Source organism: Canis lupus, chromosome 3 (assembly GCF_048164855.1).
Source record: "Canis lupus baileyi chromosome 3, mCanLup2.hap1, whole genome shotgun sequence".
Classification (NCBI taxonomy): Eukaryota; Metazoa; Chordata; class Mammalia; order Carnivora; family Canidae; genus Canis; species Canis lupus.
Genome location: NC_132840.1, coordinates 16,655,540 through 16,675,824, shown reverse-complemented (window position 1 = coordinate 16,675,824; position 20,285 = coordinate 16,655,540). Strand labels below are relative to the sequence as shown.

The 20,285-nt window shown below is 44.6% G+C and overlaps 1 protein-coding gene across 4 annotated transcripts in view; it reads right to left on the bottom strand.

Moving 5' to 3' along the window:
* Positions 1-6,957: 6,957 nt before the first annotated feature.
* WWOX (WW domain containing oxidoreductase) overlaps positions 6,958-20,285 on the bottom strand; it is a 946,355-nt gene continuing 933,027 nt past the window's right edge. For 3 of the 4 annotated variants that reach the window (XM_072819185.1, XM_072819250.1, XM_072819230.1), the window contains one exon: positions 6,958-8,053. In XM_072819185.1, coding sequence (XP_072675286.1) covers positions 7,865-8,053 — 189 coding nt within the window. In that variant the 3' untranslated portion in view covers positions 6,958-7,864. The remainder of the gene's footprint in view (positions 8,054-20,285) is intronic. The other variant, XM_072819191.1, reaches the window with a different exon arrangement.

Below are 20,285 nucleotides of genomic sequence, written 5' to 3'. Positions count from 1 at the left end.
ATAGTACCTATTTTTCCATTGAGATTCAACGTATCACGATATAGACCTCTAAGTCTATAAAAACTTAAGTGTGTGTGTTGCTGTCTTCCCGTATCTATTATTTCCATATTTTGCGAGTGCTGAAGCTGTGAAGGCTTTGGGAATATTTTGGGAGATGTACGCAGGCTTCTAGAAGGTTCTGGAATCTTGTTTAGGAAAAAAGGTGATGTGAAGGAAAATTTTTCTGAATATCTAGAAGGATCTGCTCAGCCTCCCTCCCTGAAGTGGGTTTGAATGCAGCTGCTACTAAGAGGGAAAAGCCAAGTGCTTTATCATAAAGTCTTTCAAATCTAGGCCACACCAGGTAAAATTCCCCAGGACCATGTCTAAAGGCGAGCCAGGTCTCAGAAAACCAGGCTGGGAATTCTGAACATTCACCAACGTGGCCAAGAAAGTCTTCAAACTTTCTCGGTTGGTTCTTCAGCAGGACAATGAACACTGTAACACTACAAGAAGCTGGCAAAATCGGCTGACCGAAAGTTAACTGAATTCTTTCACATTCAGCCTTTTTAATTTTGCTGATGCAAAGCTCCTGCCCTCTTCTGTCTTGGTTCCAGAGGGGAAGAACATTCCATACCCCAGGACTTTAACGGGCAGCCCTGAGATGAACACTGCCAAGCACCAGGCAGACAGAGTATCTGGGGGAAAATGAATTGGTCAACAGCAAATGCACCTGGGTGAAAACGCACCTGCTCTTCTTGAAGAAAACTCTTGGCAGAGATTCAAACCAGCCATGTGGGCAGCTCAGAAATGGTTTCTCGCCAGTGGCCTTAAATATTTCCATACTGTTGACTGTGCTTTCTCTTTGGGATCCATGTTAAGAAAATAACTAAAGGACCCCTCCCTGCCCCCAAAGCTTATGCAAATATATTTATATTTTTATTTATGTTAACGAGTATGATAGTAGAGGAAACTTAACTCTCCAATAATAATGAAACAATGATGCAACTATGAAATATCTGAACACAGGGCCATCTTGATAAAAGATGGATCAAGAGTTTACTCAGTTCGAAACATAGAAAACTGTACGGAGAATGATCACAACTATACGATGCTAAAACTTAAGAGATACAAGTAAGTTATAAAATGCATTTTTAAAAAGAGTAAAAAAATATCAGAATGTTGGGTGATTTTGAGTGGTGGGATTATGGACACATTTGTTCTTCTGATTTTCTCCACAAGTTTACAAGCTGAATACTCATTTTCTTTTCTAATAAAAACAGCAATAAACTTTGTTTAAAAGAAAATTATTCAGGGATGCCTGGGTGGCCCAGCAGTTGAGCGTCTGCCATCTGCCCAGTTCAGGTCGTGATCCTGGGGTCCTGGGATCGAGTCCTGCATCAGGCTCCCAGTGGGGATCATGCCTCTCCCTCTGCCTCTCTCTATGTGTCTCTAATGAATAAATAAATAAAATCTTTAAAAAAAGAAAGTTATTCAGCAATTGTTTCTAAGATCAACCGTATTTAAATACAATGATAGGATGTGCCCCCCTCAACCAATCTCATAAGTCATAATTAAGGATATAGAGAAAGAGTCAAACCATATTCAGGTAGACAACTGATGGAAACCACATTTGTTCTGTTAAGAGGAGTCTAAACAAGTCTGGACGTAGGAGGTAAAACAGGGAGGGGCGAAGTCAGAGGGCCAAGCGAAACCACAAATGCAGAGTGGTTTGGAGACTCATGGGCTCAGCAAGGTGAAATTTTGGGACAACATCACACAGGAAGTGGTGGCCCCAGGACTCAAATGTTCTCCTCCTTGGTGAAAAGGGGACAATGACATTTAATTCAAAAGTCGTGAGATTTAAAAGGACAAAACAGCATTTCTGTTAAGCGTGTTGCACAAAGCATTGGTAAGCACCCAGGAAACGATACTTTATAAAAGTGCATTTTCTCATCTGGGGTGCCCAGCGTCAAATGAGCAATTGTCATGACTCCCGAGTAAAAGGACAACATCAAATAGAATCAGGAGAGCTGGGGGAGACACAGAGCCTCTTTAATCTGAATGAGTGATGGAGATCCTCTATTTGCATATATCTATCTTGAAAATTAAAAGCAGCTTTTATTCTCCCACACTCAAGATGCAGCAGGGCATGGCCTTGTAAACAGATTAGCTTCGAGGAGCGACAATCTTGCTGAGTGGCGTGGCGCATTTCCTAAGAGCAGACAGTCCTTAGCTAGTGGACTACGTACCTAAGCCAGAAAGAACCCGAGAGGCTTGGGTGGGTAGTTCTGCTCTTTACAAGGCAGTCAGATGGGGTTCCTGTGGGGCTACAACTGGTGACCGCCAAGAAGAAGTCAGGGCATTCCCTGATTGAATAGTGTGGTAGCACGGCTGCTTTTTTCTACCCAAGCCCAATGTAGACTCACCTGGAATTTCCACTCTAATTAAAAATTGTGAGCTTGATCCTGTGGGAAAACGAAAGACAAAATGCTTCTGCCTTAAATAAGGAGACTGGTTGCTTAGAGGTATCTTACATAAATAGTAACAGATTGTGACAATGTGAAGTTAAAATACGTAAAAAAACAAAATTAAATGGTAACACCCAATATGGATGAGGTTGTAAAATAACAGAAATTTGTATGTTCTGCTGGCGGTAACCCTTCCAGACAGCACACAGCAACATGCAGCAAGAGCCAAATAAAGAGCTTTTGGGGGATGCCTGGGTGGTTCGGTGGTTGAGCATCTGCCTTCAGCTCAGGGCGTGATCCTGGGGTCCTGGGATCGAGTCCTGCACTGGCCTCCCCATGGGGAGCCTGCTTCTCTCTCTGTCTGTGTCTCTGCCTCTCTCTGTGTCTCTCATGAATGAATGAATGAATGAATGAATGAATGAATAAATAAATAAATAAATAAATAAATAAGCTTTTGGATTCAATAGTTCCATATCTGCAGATGTATGCAGAGGAGTTAAATGAACAGGAGGAAAACGCTGTATGCATAAAGATGCTAATTGAGTCATTAGTTCTAACAGCAAAAACTAGAAATAACATAAATGGACCATCATATGCATTTCCAAATGATGACCCACCAGCAAGCCAATGTAGTCGGCATCCGTTAAAATTACTGAAAACTGAGGAATAAGATAATTTGCGGGAGTTAAAAGGGAAAAGAGGGGCAGGAAACCAAATAGTACGGAGACTTAAAAGGGAATAAAGATGAAACTATCTGTGTTGGAATGGTGGTGGGCTTGGAGCCTTTCTTTCTCTTTTTAAGAATCGCCGTTAGTGTTAGTACCTTTGCTCATTAATGGGCATAATTCAGAGCAGTGTTTTAAGCGACCATGTGCAACATATTCTGTGAGACCTCTTAGTATTCTAAGATGAACTCAACCACACTAGCTTGGATGTGTTGAAAGGCACAAAGAGTTAACATGTGGGGTGGGGGGAGAATCGCTATTTTAGACGTTTTTTCAAGGTGAACTTCTAAACACGGTGACCAGAAGGGGCAGCCAGTGTGCAAGCTGGGCTTTCTGGCCTAGTGCTGACCTTAATGAAAGTAATCAGGCCTCCTTCACTGAAGTTCAAAACAAAACCACCCATAACCCCATTTTAAACAGCAAAACCACAAGCCACAGCATCGGTCTTTGCTGGGGATGCTTCCATTTCTTGTTTCCTGTTGATAGAAGGGTCTCCCTGAATCAGCCATGGAAGTGAAAATTGGCTGCCTTCGGGAGGGAGAGCCACTCAAAAGAAAATGACTACAGAGCACCTGGCTCTCTCTTCCTGTTCTGGGTGGATCCCACGGCACTGCACAATGGTGGAAAACTCTGGACACAGAGTCCGTCAGGAGTTAAGCCCAGGGAGTCAAGGCCGGATGCAGACCTATTTACAACCAGGACAAGAGGAAAGGTTCTGTAGGGGCTGGTACTGGATAAGTGGCAGGTACAGAAATAATTCCCAAGATTTATATTAGGCGCTGGGCACCGGGAGGACAGCCAGGTCCCATGCTTGGGTACAAAAGCAAATAATCTTCCTTTGTGAATAATTCACTCATTGTATAAATTCAATGCACATCTACTGCTGATCTATGGGCTACTCATTAAACAGTGGGATGTAGCAGAAGGCGCATGGACCTGGATTCGAATATTAACTCTGCTAGTCACCAGCTTTGAGACTGTCGATTGGTTACTTTGTTTCTGTAAAAAACCTTGGTTCATCATGTGAACATAAAATAAGGAAATGAGTGTGATATGCCTAGACCAGCAACTGGCACACAGTAGATGCTCAATAAACAGTCTGCAATCAGTAGTTGTGATAGCAGTAGAGTAGGATCATGATGATATAATTAAAATATATGTCACCTGTACATATATTACATAGATACTATGTTACACATGTACAGACATACACACATACACACAAACACACACATACACACACCTGACCAATGGTGAGCCACAGCAACCTTGGACGTAGAATAAGCTTGAGACTCATGGCATCCACTTGCTCGCCTTTTATAATGTGAAGATACCCATAGACCTGAGATATAGCAGGAACAGTGGGTGCTGTGCTGTGTACAACGTTACCCTAAATGTTGGATTTCCACAATGTAGCACTGAGTATATGCTTGTTGAATGAATGATTATATGAAGACTTCATCTATCTGACTTAGAAAGCTCCTTGATTTGGGGGAGTACTTACCTCTCCTTGTCGGGTTCCCCCAAGCCTCTTCTTCCCTCCTGATGCAGGATCCATATGGGAATCAGCACAGTGACCTTAACAGTGCAGGGAGGCGGGCAGCCAGCAGATTCTCCCTTGGTTCTCTCTGATGTTCTGGACAGCCCCTTGGCTGATGATACTCCAATGTCTTCTTTGCACTGCCTTAGCTTCTACCTTCACCAAATGCCTACAGCTTAGCTAGAGTTAGGCCCATAAAGTCACCTCTCTGCTCAGTCTAAAGACCTATTGGAAAGGATGCGTTTAACCTATGAAAGAAATGGTGGCCTTGATGCAGGGAATGCATGCTTTTGACATCAACAGATCCAAGTGTGAATCACAGCTCCATCACTTATGAACTGTGTGGACAACGGCAAATTAAGAGATCTCCCGGCCTCAATTTTTTCCACCCATAAGACAGAATGAGGAGGGCGGTCCTGTAGGGTTATGATCACATTAGAAGTCAGACATGATGTCGCAGTCTGCTGTGCACAGTGTATGGCCCATAGTCCTGCTTGCAATGAAGGGGGTTATTTTCATAAACATAATACCTAGTCACCAAGAATCTTTCTTTCCTTCAGTGTTTATTTATTAGTTGCTTACTATGTGGTAGGAATAGTTCAAGGACCCAGTAGTTGACTGTGACCCTGGCTGTGAACAAAATAGACAACTATCGTGAAGCTTATACTATAGGAGTGGGAGAGACAAAATAGTAAACAGGCACACAGTGTGTTTAATAGTGTTAAGTGTCATGGAGAAAACTAAAGGGCAAGAGGTAGACATATGAAATGCCACCATGAATGCAGTGGCCAGAAGTGTCACCTCATCAGAAAGGGGGTAACATTGGAGCAGAAACCAGAATGTGGAATGGGAGGAAGCCATTCGGGTCTCTGGGAGAAAACATTTTGGTGGAGGGAATGGCAAGTATAACGTCTTTGAGTTGGGAATGGGCTTGGCATATTTCAGGAACACAGGAAGGCTACGTGTAGTGAGTGAGGAGAAATTGCTAGAATATGAGATTGGGAGCTATGTGGGAACAAGATTATGAAAGAATTCCTAGGGTGCAGTAAAAAATTTGGACTTTACCCAGTGAGGTGAGAAGTTGTATCAGTTAGCATCCGCTGTGTAACAAGTAATGATGAAATTTTGTGGCTTAACATAACAGAGTTTCATTTTTCACAGTTCTGTGGATCAACTGGGGAGTTTCCTCTCATCTGGGTTAGGTTGGCTGGGCCTGACTAGTCTGGGATGCCCTCACTGACACATCCAGTAGTTAGCTCGATGTCCGTTTGGGTAGTGACCACGTTTCATCATCCAGCAGGCAACCCCAGGCTCACTCACATGATGGCAGTTCCAGAGTCCCAAAAAGTAGCAGGAAAAGTCAAGCCCCGGTGCACAAGCACTTTTCAAATTGGCTAAAGCAAGTCATGTGGCTCGGGCCAGAGCCAGTGTGGGAGGGGACTGCCCAAGGTGTGGGGACCAGGAGGAGAATTATGAGGGTCACTTTGCAAACAGTCAGGAGCTCTAGAGGCTTTGGACCAGAAAAGTGACAGTAGCACGTTCGTACAGATTTTGTAAGGAAGACTCCGGCCAGATGGGAGGAGGTAGCCAGGTTCTGGGGTGCTGGAAAGCACTGGTGTGTGACTACACTGCACCACACGGCCGGGGCGCAGATCCATGACATTGTCTGGCCCAAAACTGCCATTATCAGGAGGATGAACAATCACACACACACACACACACACACACACACACACAATCCTACCACCTGGTATTTCCTGGCATTTCAGCAAAAGCATTCTATCAGGCCAAGGTCGACTTCCTTACATCCCTGATGGAATGGGAAAAGGGGTTAGCTGGAAAGAGACCCCAGTTGCCCCCATTCTGATGCATAGAGAGACTGTCTAGTCTCCAAGAACTTGATAATTACAGGGGGAGAAAACCACTGAGGCCCGTAAGAACCCACTAGAAGTAATAACAAAACCTCTTAAGGTGAAATTAAACGATAGTCATTTTTTTCTCTTTCTCTCTTTCTCTAACAGAAAATATGATGCTGGCATGCTAATCGCGAGAGACAACTTGGCCCACGGACAGCCACAAAGCACAAAAACAAAACAAACTCCGAGAAGAAACAAGAGCGGTGTTTTCCTGGCATCTACAAGAAGCGCTTTATTTTTCCTCTAGATTTCTTTTCTAAAAAAACAAAACAAAACAAAAAACAAAACTGAGACAAACATTTAAAGAGACAGTGCACAACTTCAGGTGATCATATTCAAGCATGTTCTTTTATTAAGCGTTGGACGGGAGGAGAGGAAGTGGAAGCGGAACGCTCGAGCAGGATGACGGGGAGGCACTGAGCCTCCACGGTCGGGATGCTTCTGGAAACTGTAAATGTAGAGTGAACGGAACAACTTTTTATCCTCTGCCCCCCAAATATCCTGTATATGCTCATGGATGCAATGCTTCCTTTCTTGCCTGCCAAGGTATCTAGGGAATGATTTGCAAAATTCGTTTGTTATCCTCTCTGAAGAATTTTTTTTGTGCAGCTTTGGCGAGGGGGTCGGTGGGCCAACCCTCTGGCGACCCACCCGCTCTGTGTATCCCACCCATTTCTAAGTGTCACCTCCCTCTTGGCTGGCTGGATCAGGGGTCTGAGAGCTCTCTCCCCTGGTCACTGCCATGCCCACTCAGACTTGGTCAGGGTGAATGACAGGATGAACACTCGCCTCTTCTTCCCTGCACAGACGAAGGCCAGCTCCTGGCTACAGTGAGGCCACGGCAGGCTGTGCTTGTGGGGGTGGCCGGGGGAGGGGGGGGGACACCTGGCTTTTTGAAACAGTGCTGCAGAATTGCTTGGGCTTCCCCTGTGAGACAAGGAACCTGCACACCACCTAAACAGGCCACCGACAGGAAAGCAAAGAGACTTGCCAGCCTCACCCAGCCCCAGAGAAGAGAGATTGTCCCCTTGGCCCTGCAATTCCCTGCTTCCCGTGGGTACTTGACATTTTTTCACTATGTTGTGACTACTCTTATTTCCTTTGCTCTGGCGGATCTGAGTCGAGGGGGGTGGGGGGGGACAGGGGGACGTGGAAAGCCCCCGGATAAGTGGTTGGCGGGGGGCCAGCGTTGGCAGCGGGGTGGGTGTGCGCGGATGCTCACCGGAGCTCCCCTTAGCCCGACTGGCCGCCAAGCCCTTCCTGGATCAGCCTCTCGCTGAGCGCCCACAGGGCCCGGGCCGTCTCTTCGCTCTGAGCCTCGGCGGACGGCATGCAGCGGCAGCAGTTGTTGAAGTACATCCCTCCCAGGCCCTCAAGCTCCGGAGCCGCAGCGCAGTAGACGGTCGTGGCAGCTCCTTGTTGCTGGAAATCAAAGAAAAGAGACCCAAAAACAATTTTTTTTTTTTCTTTTTAAAAGAAGTGATGAGCTGACTTCATCCTGTCTGGGGATTAGCAGACCCTGCCCCGCCTGGCCCGGAGACACCTGGATCTCGGCTCGGCAGAGGGTACCGAGCCCAGCAGGTGACCATACAAGGTGTGATGTGACCATCCTGTGAAAGCAAGTTCATCAACTTGGCTGCAACTTTTTACACCTTGTAGAGGTAAAGGCTTTGAAAATAAATACGCAGTATCAGTCACATCAAAAGTCTCTTCTGAGCAAGACGGCATCCTTTTGAACACACAAGAACAAATTCATCCAAACCGCTGACTTCTCAATGCATGATATAATCTGACACCAAGACGTTTCTAGAACCTTCTGTCTGAATTAAACCAACCACTCTGATGATGGCCCATCAGATAGAAAACCCAGAGAGGGACTGGTGCCAGACCTTTCCTTTCTTTTGTTGCCCACAGTGCTGCTAGGGGACGAGTCTGCAGTGCTGTGTGACACTGTGCTGTGTTAAGACACACATATACATGTACTCCATGCCATGTACATACATGCCTCATGCAGACACCGGACACGCATGTTAATTCATCCAGATCCTGTGCAAACCTGTTTGTAAATGTCGTAGTCACCCTGTATTTGCAATGGGACAGTGACTAAGGGGGTACATTTCCTCCCAGCCCACTTCAAATTGTAAGTTGCAAAGAGTGCGATTGATTACTTTCGATTCACCTTTTGAGTAACAGTTGGTGCTGTGGCTAGGGATGTGTGTGCCGGTGGGGCACCATATCATCCCGCTGACACAATGCTGTCAGGGATGCCGTAAAGAGGGCAAGAAATCACTTTGCTTTGCAAGCCATAATTAAAAATAATAGGCTGGTGTTCATGGGGAGACATGGTAGGCACGGCTCTAATTTAAAACCAATACAGTTTATCTGGCATCTTATGATTATTTATGTGCATCACAGCCCTTGCTGCACCAACTAATTATCAGCTGATAGGGAGGAGGGTGGTGGAAGAGGATGGAAAAGGTAATGGGGATAAGGTCGCCATTAGGGAAGACACGAAGGATATTTGACAGGAAGGGAAATGCATTTCTGTCCCTCACCCAGAGCTTACCATTTCCCTGCCCGTACAAGGCTGACATCGTGCTCAAGCAGAGCTTTGTGGAGAATCATCCCTCTCCCGTCACTTTGGTTTGCGCTAATTGGGATTGCGCTCTAGAACCATTGGGCGCCAAGGTCCTTTTGAGAATCAGGATCTTGAGGTGTTACAATTTTAGGAAAGTACTACAAAGCAGACTTTGGGGTTTCTGCTTGGTTGTTTGTTTTGTGGGGGAGGACTTCAGTGTCAGTTTCTATGGTCATATTTGAAATAGTCTGCAAAGCAAATGGTCCAGCACAGTCAAGCAATAGGATTGTGGGGAGCAGTATGGAGAGTGGGCTGGGATGTCATCAGGCTTGAGAGTTCTGATGATTACTAGCTGTTTGGTGGGTTGGACAAGTCCCATTAGTCCAGAATTTGAACATCTGACATGACTTCGATTTAATTAAATAGTAATTGGGTGTTTTACTTTCCCAACCCTCTCACCATGCCCACTCCCCAAATAGCCAGTTATTTTCTTGGATTCAGCTATTTCTTTCCGAATTGATTTGTGTGGCTCAAGTGTAATGGAAATAAGCTCATGTCATCCAAATTCCCTCTCACTGAATTATCATTCCTAATAACCCTTAGCTTAGCACCTGGCACATTTATTGAAAGAATTTTGAGTGGTTTATCTGACTCCTCTGCATCCCATGTGGGGGAAAAGGGAAGCAAAGTGCCTCTAAAGACAAATTGAAGAACTGAGATGCTCATCCCAGTAACTCAAGCCAAGTATCATCTTGGCCTCGATTCTTAGCAGAGTTCAGGTGGAAATGGTGTTTTGCATAATTTTCTGGATATCTTAGATTTCCATTCTACTTTGTAGCTGCCAAAACCACCAAAGAGTGGTCAGGTGATTTACCATCAGCTCCCAAGTGGTGAGAGAATCCAGTCAGCTCATTCCCAAGTCGAGGCTCCCCACTCCTACTCAAGAGTGCATATAATATCAGCGTTTGCACATCACGACAGTGCTACCAATCCTGAGAGAAGATCAAAGTAGACCATCTGGGAGAGCAAAAAGCAGAATTCTTCCAAGCCCAATGTAATATCTTGCCACTGTGACCTTCTGAAATGATATCACATTGCACTCTCGCACTGTTGGAATGGTATTTTTGCAAAGGGATTCGGCGCTGACGTTGATTCAGAATGAGGTTGACGAGGGAGCGGGGGGCACGCATTTTCCCTCCGTGGAATCTCAAAGCAATCGCTGTTGACCTCATTTCATGTAAACTGACATTTGGCTACCATGCTGAAAACCATAGATTTTAGAATGGCCCAATCTTCTACCAAGAGCTGGCTTTGATTCCTTTGCCACGAGGCTCGGGGTGATGCACAATCTTAATGGCATCATCAGTGGCTCTGGCTTTGTGCAGAACATGGTGCGGTAGGGACCCCTGAAAGCAAAGACCATCTCTACTCCGAAGATGAACTGCATATAGTTGGCAAAGCCACCCCCTGGGTTCTTGCTCCATTCAGCTGGTGCCCTGCTTTCCTTTCCTCTCTTCTTGGACACTTAAGTAGTGCTAGTACCTTTCAGTGCCAAGCCCGCTACCCTTCTGACTTCTCGGGGAATTCTCTTTTTAGTTCTTTTCACCCATGGCAGCCTTTGAGTGACATCTTTATATGATCAGATGTGATGACAGTTTAATAACAAGTTCTAATTTTTGGCTCATCAGCTTTTTGGTCTGCCTATCATCAGAATGAGACAGTCACATTAGAGAAATCTCATTAGTAAATAAGCCGGTACTGCTGATACTAGATAAAACATTTTTAAACTGATAAAAAAAAATGTTTTTAAAGAGCCCTTTAATCATCATCGAATGACTTTCATGCCACTTTTTGGGGCATCAGTACATAATTCAGAAAAGATGAAAGAGCCGTATAAAGGAAATAATGTTAACAACTCTGCTATAAAATATCTGAAGCAACGTCTTGTTGGTTGTCACCACTGCTCTACTGATCCATCGTGATAAAATAATAGCAGCACCTTGACACATAAACACTGGCTGGAGCTGTGGGTTCCCCTAAATGAATTTTTAAGAACAATTTATCGGAAGCCTATAGGTTGCGTGCGGTTGCAAACCCTGGGAACTGGGGTACAGCGGCTCCATCCTGGGGACATGGAATGAGTTAGGGTGTGGATGACACGGGACTGAGATTTTCTGGGAAGCCCAGCAGAATCTTTAATCATGTCTGAATGCCATTTCTGATCTAGTCAAACATTTGCGAGCTGCCAGAGGAGAAGTGTGCCATCAATCTTTATAGTGTATGTAAAATTACTTACGATTCTTTTTTGGGACTAAGTTAAGAGTATCTTGGTAATAAGGGTTCATCATTTTCTTTCAGAAATCATTTGTCAGATTTGCAGTACAATCTGCAACTACAGAAAGGTGGGATTTAAAAAGCAGTTGTTTATTTATAGTTGAGGCCCTGAGATCTAAATTATCCTTCCTTCCAAAACCCTTTGTCGGGATGAAAATGTTAAGTAGCCGCTTTTCATCAACATTTATTTGATAACCGCTGGCCATCAATTTGGAGCCGTCAGCATAGAATACAAATGAATATTGACTCTTTTAAAGGAAAAGGTACAGAGGTTTCTGATAAACAATATATAGTAGAGAAAAAAGCCACCCACATATTGATATTTGTGATGCATTGGTTAGTACTCTAATATAGCTTACATTTTAATAAGGACACATATTACACAATGTTGAGTTTTCAAATTTCTCTATTTTAAAATGCATGCTTACTTAAAAGGAAGACTATCTTCCTGTCTTAACGTAGGTTTCACTATGAGACGTATAAAAATACATAGACACGCTCTCATGGAATATCTATATATTCAATGATTTCGAGAGTAGTAGCTGTTCTAAGATTGCTTTATTATAGACGTATTGATACCAGGACATCGCCCGGCAAATGCTGAATGAATCAGTTCAACAAAAAAGTAGTTGCGTAAAGAAACATGGCAAGGAAGTTAGCCTGAGCGTGGAGCCCCATAGGCAGGGAAGAAGAGCCCTTCTGGAAGTGGGTGGTGACTTCCAGGGACATGGAGGGCAGAAAGGCAACACAGGTGCCTCTTCAAGCCTCCAAGCTTTCCCTGTTACTCCTCTGGGGTCTGTGAGGGAAACAAACACTTGCCCAGTGCAAAACCAGCCACTTGTCGGGTGGCTCCAGAATATGGCAGTGACTTGTGATAGGAGGCGAGGGAGTGAGCGCATGTGTCTTGGTGGAATCAGTGGCTGCCTCCACACCCTGTCTTTCCTTGTCTCTCAGTAACATTCCCAAAAGAAGAGTCTGTAACCACTCTACCGGAAACGGGCAAAACCACTTTACCGGAGAAAAGTTCATCTCCGGATACCTACACATCTGTTCCTCAAAAACAATTACAGTTTAAATCTCCAGCGTGAAAGGCGAACAAAAGCAAACTGCCCCCAAAATATTATCAGTTCCCTACTTACCATCTGAGAACAATCTTGTAAGCCCCCCAACCTGTGCCACGTGTTTCGTTAGTTCATGGAGTAAGGCAGCTTGCCTTCCCCAGGAGCACGACCACAGCCACCAAGTCACCCCCTTCCTCCACTGTGATGCTCGTGTAATCCAATTGACAGTCGTGAAGGAAGTGCTAATCAACTAACACACCAACTTCCACCAAGATTATGTGAGGGGCTAGAAGAGAACAGAGGATCCGAAAGGACGCTGTCCTCCAAATTGTCATGCTTTCCTAGTGAGCGGTTGCCAGTAGGGACTATTCAAGGGGTGACAATGGCTAGCATGTATTGAGAGCTTACAATTCGTCAGGCACCACGCAGAGAGCTTTTATAAGCGTGATAGTCTAACCCCCACCCAGCCCTCCGAGCCAGGGACTATTATCCCCATTTGCCCAGAAGCCCGCTTAGTATCAGAGATTAAAGGCAACTTGTCCAAAGACACACAGATAACCACACAGATCAACCGATTCCAGAATCCAGACCAGCTGCCATGCAAGGCCTCCTTTCCAAACATGGGGCAGAAATGTTTGCGTATTGGCCATTCCCTGCTCTGTGTCTCCCACTCGGCAGAAGCTTCCACATGAGGGCCTCTTTGCCTTTTTCTGGCCACGCCTTGTCTGATGCCCCGACGTGGCATGGAATGAAATGGGTTGTCATGTGTTCACCTGAGAAATGTTAAAAGGGAAGTTTTTCCATTGTTGATTTAGTCAGTGAACTAAATTGAAGTTATATCCATTTGGATTAACAAAATTGAAGACTCGGCACTACTGCAGAAGATGTAGGAGCAAATGGCCCTTAACAAAAAGGTCACCTGATTCCAAAAGCCACCTCCATGTGACAGATTTGCCCAGCTAAGGAACCTCCTCTTGGATCATAGGCTTTTTGGGGGGGGCCATTAACTGAACCACATCAAAACCAGTGAAACCTAAGCAAATCTCCATCTTATAAATTCACATACATGTCAGATGACTGTGGCCTTTTGGAGGAGAATACCTGACACGTTCTATCAGGGGTGCAGAAGAAACCCTGGTCCCCATTCCCCACCCTCTTAATTAGCTCCCAACAAATGTATTCCTACAAATTTGTGACAATTGACTCCCACAAAGGCTTCAAACCATAAGGGCTTGGATACATGCAGATACTTCCTGTTGGCATCAAAACAGAACTTTTGTTTTCACAGCCTTTGGGAGTTTTGCTAACTCACAGGCTGTTCTTAACATTTATTACAGAAGGGAAATACTACTCCATTTTTCAAAGCGAAAACAGCGAAGAAGATGAGGAATGTAGATATTTGCTTTTAACTGTGGAGGCTTTAAAAAGGGCGAGAGAGCGTTCCAGAACATCCATTTAGATCACATTCAGATTTTCAGCCTGACAGAAGAGAACCCACTCTAACGTAATAGACAGTGGGTTAGGATAGTCTCCTCTTGCCACAAGGAAACAGTTTTTGTTCTATTTGTTTTGCTAAAACAGGTTCTCGAGTGCAGAAAACCTCAGAGGTTCTTTTTGGTTGACTTGTCTCTCCTACAGTAGGTGAAAGAGGGTCCTTCCCCTGGTGACTCGGGGACCATGCTACAAGGGGGCTTGATGGCGGTGGCTCTAGGGGAGGAAAGGGCTAGGCCAGATCATTACCATAAATGCAGCTGGTCCCAGCACAGGCCAAGCTGGAAATTGCATTTTTTGAGTGAAGTGTCAGAAGAAGAACAAATGTGGTACAGATTTTGAGTAACAGCCACGTGTTCACAGGCCTCCATTCGGAGAGTCTCCAAAGTGCCACGGAGCCTTTCTTGACTGCAGTTCAGGTATTTTGAATATTATATCTCCAAATCCGAGTCAGACTACAAGGACCACAGCATTTCCCTTGACAAAAGACATGAATTTCTAGAAAGTTCATTATGGAGTTTTAAGAGAATGACTTGGAGACCAGGGCAGAATGAGATGCAAAGTCAGGACAGGACGAGCACTGCCGTTATTCCTCTGAGAAATATTTGCAGGATCAAGCTTAGAGACTTGTAGGTTCAGGATGGAAACCTGCAAAGGACTTCTTTTTTCTTTTCTTTTCTTTTCTTCTTTTCTTTTTTTTTTTTTTTTTAAGACAGAAGAATATATTTGTCTTCACTAGCCTTAAATTTTGGGAAGGAAAAGGCAGCCAATCCCAACCATCCAAAGAGGCCCAAAGCCATGTTTATCCTGGGAAGGCTGGGCATGGGAGGATTTTCACTTAGGCTATCAGCAGGATTTAAGGGCGCACTGACCTTGGTAGGCTTTCAGGACCTGTGTTTTCAATTCAATGAACTGTTCTGAACTTTCCCTTGAAATAAATGAGGCCCTTTTCATACCTCTTCTATGTTCCAGAATCTCTGCCATAAATGTTCCAAGGGCTCCGTGACAGATTTATCTCTGGTCTCAAGAGTGGAGGAGCAATACTTAGAATGATTTCATCTTTCTGAGACCTGTTGTTCTCTGAAACTGTAGACCTGCTTTGGGCGGGGGTGGGGACAGGGGCGTGGGTGTGCTCTGCACAGGGAAAGGAAGAGGAACGGCTCAGGAACAATCAGGAACAATCCGGGTGGGCAATACTGCTCCTGCTTATTCCTTATGCCCCCTTCCATTTGTGCTCGCCAAAAACACTCTCAAGCTGATTGGGCCTGAGAGATGGTCTCCTTAAAAACAAGACAGGATGCCACTGACTGTGTCATAGCCATCAAGTCCCTGGACATTCCCTGCCAGTGCCGCCTGGAATACTCACATTGCTCAAAGTACAGTTTCCTTCCAAATGGGGAGTTCTCTTGCTGGGATGGAAGATTGCATTGGGGGGTATCCACTCTTCCACGGGTTAGTTTGAAACCACTAAGCAGAAAAGCCATAGAAATTTGCCACCAAAATTGGCACCATCCAATGGGACAGATCTGCATGGGACAGATCTGATGGCTGGTTCCTGAAATTCTCCAACTGGGCTGCCTCGATGCTAGTGCTGAGAGACTACTGGGTGTTTTTAAGAGATAAAAGAAGATATTCAGCGTGTGTTAATTTGAGACATTTTACATTTTTACTCTACTTCTTTATCCTCAGTTATAGCTAGCTCTGTATACTGTATATAAGTGTATGCCTCCGTATTTGCCATGTATACTGAAATAAACCTTTGAAATAATTGCCGGGCGGAATTAATGGGTTCTGTTCCAATATAATGGTGCAAAGAATATGTTCACAGTACAGGTGAAACAAAAAGCTCCCCCCTTCCTTTCTGCTGCATGGAATCACTCCAACGAGTCGGCCTGCCACGTTGGCTCTTTTAGACAACCAAGAGCTGACTGTTTTTGTGAGCAAGCCAGATTTCAGGGCAAACCCCAAACAAGCTGTTTGTTTAGATTTTAAGGTTGACAGTTCATTTACACCTAGGTCACATAAATATTCTACAACGTAGTACTGAAAGGCATGGGTGTGCGGGGTGGGGGTGGGGGGAGAGGATAAAACCCACAGAGTCTTCTGATGGGGCCACATCACAGCAAGAAATTAACTCTTAACTCTGTCTTCCAGAAACGAATGAAAAAAAAAAATGGACTTTGCGATAATTCAGATCTCACAGGCAGGCACCCATGCATGGCCCCGCTGTTTGCATTAGGTTTGTGCGTTTTCATAGCGAGCTCTCTGCAACAGATCATTTCTCAGGCTCAAAGACGCTGGCCTTGTTAATATTTCATTTAGAACATACTGTGGAGAGCGTCTCATTTATATTACTTCCATAATTAATGGTGATAGCTTAGGCACTGCCTTTACACAGAGAGATCTCGTCACAGTGGTCGATGGGTAATGAGAAACAATAGATATTTCATTCACCAGCAGCTTGTTGCTAGTTAGTAGGAAATGATCGTGTGTGCTGTTGCTTTAATTGCCAGGGTAAATAATTCTGCCTCGGTGTTAGTGAACATTTTAAAGCACTCGATGCAAATAGACTAGAAGCAAAACAAACAAAAAAAAAATTACCTTGATTATACAACACCTTAGCATAGAAAGTTACAAAGGTATGTCTTTTTTTAAAAATTGTATTCTATCATGCAAATATTATCTAAATATGCATGTGCTGACTACTCATCTACTGTATTTTAGGAAATACAATTAGGCTGCCTTTCTCTTCTCCTATGTAGACTGTAAATAACTGTAGATCTTTCTCTTGTTTCTCTATGTAAATATATGTAAATACTAACAAGCTCTGCATGCTGATATTCTAGGCAATTTCAGGTACTTTTATAATCTGAAGGCATGTACTCGAACTGGTTTGTTAAAAGAAAAACAAAACTCTCTCAAACTCTTTAAAGCTGAATAGAAATTAAAGATTTCTTCCTAGATGGTTGTGGTTTCTTTTGTTTGCTTTCTCATCCCTAAACAGTGCTCCGCTCAGGTTCCCTCACTTCCTCCCAGGGAGGAGACACGTGGGCATGGGCCTGGGTCGGAAACAATGTGGAACTCCTTGGCTTACATTTCTGCCCATTTTCCTTGGGTTTCCTAAATAACTTCTTAGAATCCTAAGATGGGCGTTTTTGGATTTTTCTAGCAAAAGAATCTGGAGTGAAAAAGAAGAATCATATTTATTGTTCCCCTACTACGTGCCAAGCACACTGCTAGGTGTTTTACATCCCCAAACCCTATGAAAGGATCCTGTCATTACCATTTCAAAGATGCGAAAACTGAGTCACAGCAAGATTAACACATGCCCAAAGTGGCAAAACTATTAAATGCCTCCCAAGCCCTGATTCTTTCCTGTATGCCAGGGGTCAGTAAGTAAACTTGGTCTGCAAAGGGTCCGACAGAAAATCTCTTAGGCTCTTAGGCTCTCTTCGGCTCTGTGGGCCATACAGTCTCTGTCACAACAACTCAAATCTGCCGTTGTTGTCATGGAACCAGCCATAGACAGCATGTCTACCAGTGAATGTGGCCGTGTTCCAATAAAACTTTATTTACAAAAGCAAGCCGAGGGCCAGATTTGGTCTACTGGCCTCAGTTTGCCAATCTCTGCTCTACACCCTGCCAAAACTCAGTTGCTCTTCAACAGAACATTAACATTTCCTTTCCCTTTCGAGTGTATTTATGTGTTTGATGGGCTGGGGAAACCATTTGATCAACTGAAAAGTCTCCATTTCTTCCCTGCAGGTAGCAACAGTATTTGTAGAAGTCATGAAATAATAAGGAGGTGAGCAAAAATGAAGTCCCTTGAGCTTATAAATCAAGCTGTCTTCCTTCCTCAGACAAATCTCATTGCCAGGTTTCAATTTAGTTACCTTTTGTTTTCATAAATGGGGATGGAGGAAAAAAGTATGAAAGACTAAGGCGAAAAAAAAAAAAAGAAAGAAAAAAGAAAAAGAAAGAGATCGAGCGACGCTCACTCTTCAATGGGGGGAAAGAGGCTATTACCTCAGGTATCTATGGAAACCAAGCAGCACGCAAACTTTTTAATGGTTGGAAAACAGCGTTTGTGTTTGAAGATGTTTTTCCCAAGTATGATGCTTCAGTGTAAATGCATTAATTGACAGTTTCCTTCGGGACTTTTTTATTGAAGTGTCCAAACTTAATTTGATGGCACAGGGAACTCTCTGGAGCCCTTGAAGAATGCTGCAAAGTTAGGTCTTTAGAAAACTGAGTCGGCTCTGGCATCCCATACAAATCCAAGCCGACTGACTCTCTTGCAAAGCAAGTGAAGAACCAGCCCTCACTCCCTGTGGTTTTCCCTTTAGAACGTTCGCCCTCTGAATTCACTCTGGGCTGGGAGAGACTCTTTCTAGCCTCTATTCTAACAAGAAGCAACATGACCTTTTCCACCAGTAGGGACTGGGGGAGAAGGAGCAGGAGGAGGAGAGACCTGCATGTTCAGTCGTCTGAGTGGCAGCATGGGAGGGGTGGGAATAGCCCAGGAGCTGAAATCTGAAATACCTGACCTCAATCCTGACTCTGACACCTTGGTGGCCCTGTGACATGTCCCTGCACTGCAGCTGCAAATGGACATAGTAACAGCCCCTTCACATGGTCTTGGGAGAATGAGTGATAACCTCTGGCCATTTCCTGAGTTCACAACAGATCACTAGTTCAAAGGGGCCTGCAGTTCTGTTTTTATGAAAAGATTTAAGACGGAGTATACAGATCAAAATGTCTTGCCTTTCCTTCATTTGAGGGACTTTTAATAGTAGGAGGCAATGGATTTCTGCCTTTGAAATTCAAGTGGCAGCCATCTATCTCACCAACCTTACCCAGCATCTCTGGGCACCATGCTGGCCGTGGATTCCACTGCTCCTCGGTTCCCTGGCTGCAGCAACCAGAGCCAAGTTCACATCCATGTCCCTGGGGCTCCAACATTTGAACAATGGCCACAATTATTTGTTAAGTGCTATAAAATTCCAGACACCCTGCCCACCTCTCAGCCCCCAGGGCCTTTACACATGTCTTCTCCAAATCCCCAAATATCCCTGTGCAATGGTGCTTAGAGAAAGAGATGCACAGATGAACCTACAGATGAGCAAGCAAGTGCAGTTAAAAAAACGTGCAGTAAAAATACAGAATCTCGGTGTTGGGTAGATGGGTGGCTGCTACAATATTCTTTCAAGTTTTCTACCTAAAAGCTTTTATAATAAAATGTTCGGAAAATATATACATCCTTTCCTGTGGGCTAGGATACCCATTTCACAGATGAGAAAACTGATGCACAGAAGTGACAGTGAGTGGCGTAATGTCCTCCACCTGGTTAAGTGGTGACATCCTTCTTGAAATCCATGCCCATCTGGCTCAGGTGTTCCTTCCATAAAGGGCTCATGCGCATCTCTGTTATACCTCCCAGAGGCATAAATCTACCAGTCGGATTTTTGCATCAAAACCTGAAACCTGGTTTTGCCATACTATTCCCACCAGGCGGGTAGTCCTTGGGGTCCCCAACTCAGAGCCCAGAACTCAATGATCTCAAGAGCAAAAGTGACTGGTGCGTGAAGGGATGTGAATTTACATTCATGCATTTGGTGGCTATTTAAGTTGGCTTTTGATTCTGAGTTCCTGAAGGCAGAGGGTTATTCTTACTGGCTGGTGTGGAACTGCTGATGCCTTCAAGCCCACTGACAGTGTCTGCGATTTGGACCCAAAAGTCTGAGATGGAGAGGTGTGCAAAGCGTTCCGGAGAGCAGTGTGGGCTGCAGGGCTGCCGCTGTCGTGGGCAGGAGGCAGGGCTGCTGCACCAGAGCCACACCGGAGCACGAGATGGTTGAACGGACAACCCTCTGCCTCGGCCTGTCCTCCTGCCCACAGTCCTCCATGTGGCGATGACCAACTCCAAATTTTAGAAGCAAAAAAACAATTTCAGCCTGATCCTCATGAATTTGGGCACGGTGTCCCTAGGCATCTGCTTTGCTTCCTAACTTCATATTTAAACTTTTCTCCTCCTGGCTGAGCCAGCATCCCCACCTCTTACCCTTCTAACTCTAGAAGGTGTGAAGCCTACATGTCTGCCTTTCGGTCTCCCCTCTGGAGACTCATCTGTCACCTGCCCCAACACCTCACCTCCCATGATCACTCACCCAGCTGGGTTATTTTTTTTTAT